We start from the raw sequence: 5522 nt of genomic DNA, 5'->3' as shown, positions 1-5522 counted from the left end.
GGGTGTGAGCGGCGTGTGCTGCGGGTGAAGCTGCCTTCGGTCCCCGCGGAACAAGTCCAGGGATTCTCCCGCCGCCGCCTCCTGCCAAGTTGAAGGCTGCGATGTTTGCTCATAGTCTCGTTCCTCCAGGGTCTCTCTTCTGCTCTGAATATTGTCACTGCAAGGGGAAATCTCGCTCTCTGTGCCTGCGGGTTTTTCCTAGCCCTCTTTTCCATGCCTTTCAGTGCGTTAGTGCTGCGGCTTCTTGTTGCGGTTCTTTACCGCACGCTGCAGATCAGAGGGGCGGTGTACGAATAACCCAGCAGAGCCGCCGTCCTGCCGCTGGCACGAGAGCTGATTGGTGTCTGTGTGTCCTGGCTTAGAGGGAAGCTCTCTCCTTGCTGTGTGTTTTCTGGGACCCCTCTTGCCGGGACAGGTGTGTCCCGCTGGCTCGGGGAGGGGAGAGCTGGCGGTGCTGCGGGCACACAATCAGCACGTGCTTTATGCCCGCTATTCTTCCCTGCCCATCCTTTCTTTCTGCCCCACCTACCTGAGTCCCACTAGCTGGAGGCCCGCAGCTATTCCCCTTGCACGACTTGCTCCTTCAATTCACTGCCTCCCGTATTTTTTAATGGCTTGACTTTTCTGCTTTGAGAGGAGGCAGATTCTGCTGCTCTTCCCAGCTGTTTTCCACTGTTTCCCACCTTCTCCTTGTTTTCTGGTGGTAGCATCTGGGGACCCCATCACTGCTACTGGAGCTGTGTGCACCTGAGAGCGAGGAAAGCACTGCTGCTCTAACACTGGCTCCTTGCCTTGTTTCCCCCAGCCAAACCCCAGGAGGAGTTAAAACCAAGTGAACACTTTCTGCAGTTGGCAGCTGCTGCAGTACCTACAGGCACATTTTGTGATTGGGGAAAAAAAAAAAAAAGAGCAGGATGAATGCTATAATTGTAAATGGGAGAAGTGCTGGCTGAAATTCCCCTTTAGAAAGTGATCCCCACCATAAAAAATGGCTGACTATTGAAGTAGTTGCCTTCTGCTGATACTCATGCCCTATTTCTTGTTTTAGGAGGCACTTTTTATACCTGTGTGGACTGTTGCTTCTACAATTCTTCCTTTTAGCCAGTTGCTGGAAATCTTCCTGATTCCATGTTTCAGCTTTCCTCTGCTGTGTGAAAAACTTGTGCTGATGTCTTCTGCTGCCTGTAACTTTTCTTCCTCTTCTGTCTACGCTTCATCTCCAGGACTTCTTCCTGTTGGTGTTTCCCTTTCTCTTCATTTCCTCTTCTCTGAAGTTTCCACCTGGATATTTTGCTTCAGTGCTTTGAGATGGCTGGCCAGGTGATTTGGCAATGCTGCTTACCAGATACTATTCTTGTATTTAAAATTTTTTTTTAAGATTATACATCTTTTTAATGGTAAGTCAGTCTTTTAATGGTTTGGTGGTGACTTTGAAAGTACATTTCTATTGACTCCTCTTGTTATTTTAAAAATCATTGGGCTTCCTGCAGGTGATGCATGGATGTGATCATGAGCTCTTTTGGTGACTGCTTTTGTTAATCAGAAAGATTAACAATCTCTGATGAATCTCTGAGACTATCAGTTGAATTTCATGGAGCATCTAGCCCTTAAGAGATTGTTTTGGATGTATTTATAAATGTGCACAAGATCTTAACATGGGCTTATCTGAATTGCATATAAATACATCTGTGTGCAGGTAGAATATTACACAAATTGAAGTGCAGATACTGTCTCTGCATGTTTCTGTCCTGACACACAAAACCACACAGTATTCTCGTGGGCACCACAGAGAGGTGCTCAGCCTTGTGATCTCCTCAGGGATGTGTTCAGGAGACATGCCCTGTTCTCCTCCTGCTGACATCTCTCCTGAGCCTGCTGTCTTTTCACAGATGTGGATGAGTGTGCCCTGGGGCTGGACGACTGCCACCCAGATGCTATTTGTCAGAACACCCCGAAGCTGTACAAGTGCATGTGCAAAGTGGGCTACACTGGCGAAGGGAAGAAATGTGAAGGTAAAGGCACCAGAGCACCATGTTCTGTCTGTGTCAGCATGGAGCATTTCTAAGAAAATAGAGCCACTAAAAATAATGGAGGATGATTTTTGGATCAAAATAGTCATTGTTTCGTGACCTGATTTACTTCTTGTTTACAAAATTAAAGGCCTACCTTGCATGGGTTTTTACCTGTTCATATCACTCAGCCTGATAATGAGTTTGTTGTTTAACCAGCAGCCTTAAAAAATAAAAGCTAAAGCTGCAAGGGGGTCTCAGGGTGTTTTCTCAGTCACCAGAAACGTTCAGCAAGAAATGCATTAAATATAGTGTATTTGCAAGACAATGATGATTTTGGACAGCAGTTGCTGCTTGCATTTACGCAGTCACATCCCTGTCTATAACACTCAGGCAAGCATCCATCATATTGACTTTTGCTTTATTCCTCAGACATTGATGAATGTGACAATGACTTCAATGGGGGCTGTGTCCACGAGTGTTTCAACATTCCAGGGAATTACCGCTGTACTTGCTACGATGGCTTTATGTTGGCTCACGATGGCCACAACTGCCTGGGTAAGGAGTGTGTTCAGGAGCAGTGTGGGTGGTGATGTGAACACTGCCCTGTAGCTGCATCCATGGGGAACACATGGCAATCTCTTGGGCTCAGTCAGTTCAGGGAGAGAAGAATGTTGCATGTGGGACCAAGGATTTCCAGGTACTGATGTGCCATCCCAGTGTGGGCCTTTCCCCCTCTGTAATTGAGGATAATTGTGCTATATTTCTGTGGAGTGCTTTGGGTTTAAGGGTGTCAAATGTCATCTATTATTATGCTAAATGAGTTTATAGAAAGGAACATGTGCTATCGCTGTCCTCTCTGTTCCACAGTTAGCTTAGTCAGGTTGTCAGGTGTGCTTCCAGGCTTAGCAATCGTCTCTCTCAAATGTGTCTGTAATGTGGGGGCTTCTCACTCTTAATGTGTCTGAGTATTCCCGAAAGGAGAGGATGATTTGGAGCGTGCAGCAGCTGTATACGATGGAGGCCACTCAAGAACAGAGGGACCAATGCCAGTGTGTGGGTTTTCCCTGGGTGGTTAGTGTGAGACAAAGGACACACCTCTGGAAGGGTTTTCAGGGCAGCACTCTGCTGACCCTCCATGCACACTCTCTCTCTGACCATCTTTTTCTTTATTTAAGACGTCGATAGTCTCCTTTTTGTGTGCCAACAGGTGAAAATCTTTAGCAATGGGTAACAAGGCCTCGTGGCTTTGCTGCGGTAGGATCCTCCAGCACCGAGCGCAGCAGTGCACAGAAAGGTGGGAGCTGTCAGCCTGCTGGCAGTGCTGCCGCAGAGCCTCATGCTGCTGAAGCTGTCCTGCTTCCTGGACCCCAGCTGGGCACCCCGTGTGGCTCAGCCCTGTGCTGCCTGTGCCATTTGCTTTTTTGGACATGGCTCAGTTTTCCTCTGCTGCTGCTCTCCATGTGGGTGTGCCCAGACACACCCCCATACCCTTGGCAGTCAGAGGGAAAGCTGCTCTCCCTGCATAACTGAAGTGAGCTTGGCTGGGGCACTTCCTACCAGTGTGTGGCACATCAGGTGGGGGTCAGACCACTCCCAGGCTGTATCTTCTGCTGGGACAAATCAGAAAAGCTCTGGAGTATTCAGTGGGATTGTGTTGGGGTTTACCTGCTGGGAAACTGTTGTGTGCCCAGCTTTCTACAGAGTTAGTGGAAGAGGGTGAACTCACCAGGTTCCAGGTATTTAACTAAATAAGGTAGAGAGGGAAACAAAATATCTGCGGATACTTTAAAATAACAGAACATCCATCTTATTTTTGCGTTAGTGTAAACACAGAGTGGAGTTCAGTTGAGGTTACCACGAAGGGCTGGATGTGAAGGAACACACAGCCTCTGACAATGGCACCAAAAGGCATGTGTTTATTCTCTTTGTACCCAGGGCACGCTTCAGCTGGGTTGTTTGTGACCAGCAATGTAACTTAGACCAAAATCTACCACCTGCTGTGTCACTATGCTCAGTGTTGCATGGCAGACCTATAAAATAAAATGTCATTGACATACAATGAGGGTTTTACCACTGATGTGCCAATTTTGAGTTGTGATGTAAACGTTAAATAAATATTTTGGCATGCAGCAAATTGGATCACATCTTCTCTTAATCTGTTTATTTACTTTGTTCACGCCAGGGTTGCCCTCCTCTCACCCTTATTTTTGAAGATCTCGGCTGTGTGCCTGGGTTTAAGCCAAATAGACAATTACTTGTTGGAAAGAGATGATTTTTTTGAAAGCTTTCCAAGGTCTGTAAGACAGAAACATCTGCTGGAGTTCAAATCTATAGCACTAAAGGCTCGTGGTGGCTGTTTATTCATGATTGTTTGCACATTCACATAGCTGCAGAACTCTAAAATACTCAGCTCCTTTGTGATGGACATATGTCAGCCGCTCTTTTTCTCCAGCAGGTCACATTCTTTTGCATCCAATTGGCTTACTCACTGCCTTCACTAGACATTAAATCTGTTGTAATACTATGTTATGCTTCTTACTAACAGCCTCTCTTTCTCCTTTTTTTTAAAAGACAGCTGTTTTCTGCCAGAAACGCTACAGTGTTAACTTAAAAACATTGTGCTATTAGCCAGGAACAATGAACAGAACAGGGAGCAAACATGATGTTACAGATGAATTTGCAAATGAGACCAGTGCTTTGCCTCAGCAAGGTTTTGTCCTGTTTTTAAGGGACTGAGCATTTTTGAGCTCCTGTTAAAATTTCTGAAAATTAGGCTAGAAAAAGTATTTGGTGGTAGTGGTTACAAAAAACCTGTGCTTATTAAGGGGTAAAATTCCAAAGAATTGGGAGATTGGGATGGGCATCTTGTTGTTCAGAGGCTTAGCTAAAGTTTTTCTACTCTTTGGTTCTCTCGGTTTTCTTGCATGCAGAATCCTTCTGTGTTCTCTGGTGTTGCTGAGGCTCTGAATGTTGCAAAATCAAGATTAAAACTGCTTCCAGAATTTCTGCTCTTGTGCTTGACCGCAGTCAGGCAACACAGCAGCAGCCTTGATGATGAGTGATGATGTCCTAGACTTGAGGGAGGAGGATGATAAATCAAACCAAGCACCAGAACAGATGTGGTGTGTGAATTCTAGCTAGGGTGAAAGGAAGAAGCAGGGGATAGGTTTTTAACTGAATTTGAGGTTTGTATTCTTCTTGTTCCTCATTTGCTTCAGGATGTGGAGCTTTCTGGGAAAATGCCTTTTATAGCTTGGATGGGTTTGGATCCAAAGGGTCTTGTCCCATTGAGCCAGACAGACCCAGGTGTGATTGCTCAGCTGGATGTTCCAGAGCTGTGGAGTGCCAGTGCCAGATCCAGCTGCACTGAGGGGCACGGAATGTTCCCGTGGGTGCTGGGGGGCCTGATCTGGCTCTGCCAAGGCTGCTCCTCCTTAGCTGTAACCATCAGCTCTGGTTATTTGGGTTGGCCAGCATTTCTTGGGAGCCCTGTGGCTGCTCGGGCAGACT

General features: G+C 46.5%; 1 protein-coding gene across 5 annotated transcripts in view; it reads left to right on the top strand.

Moving 5' to 3' along the window:
• The first annotated feature begins 26 nt into the window (after positions 1-26).
• The window catches only part of SCUBE2 (signal peptide, CUB domain and EGF like domain containing 2), a 38915-nt gene continuing 33419 nt past the window's right edge, over positions 27-5522 (top strand). For 2 of the 5 annotated variants that reach the window (XR_001859676.1, XM_017727369.1), the window contains exons 1-2: positions 1362-2012; positions 2442-2567. Coding sequence is in view for 4 of the 5 variants with exons in the window: in XM_017727369.1 (XP_017582858.1) it covers positions 1970-2012; positions 2442-2567 (169 nt within the window). In the remaining variant the exon portion in view is untranslated. Of the gene's footprint in view, positions 1321-1361; positions 2013-2441; positions 2568-5522 lie in introns of those variants that run through there. The other 3 variants (XM_017727366.1, XM_017727367.1, XM_017727368.1) reach the window with 3 other exon arrangements.

The sequence above is a fragment of the Corvus brachyrhynchos genome, unplaced genomic scaffold (assembly GCF_000691975.1).
Source record: "Corvus brachyrhynchos isolate BGI_N302 unplaced genomic scaffold, ASM69197v1 scaffold542, whole genome shotgun sequence".
Taxonomy (NCBI): Eukaryota; Metazoa; Chordata; class Aves; order Passeriformes; family Corvidae; genus Corvus; species Corvus brachyrhynchos.
This window is presented reverse-complemented; position numbering and strand designations above follow the sequence as displayed.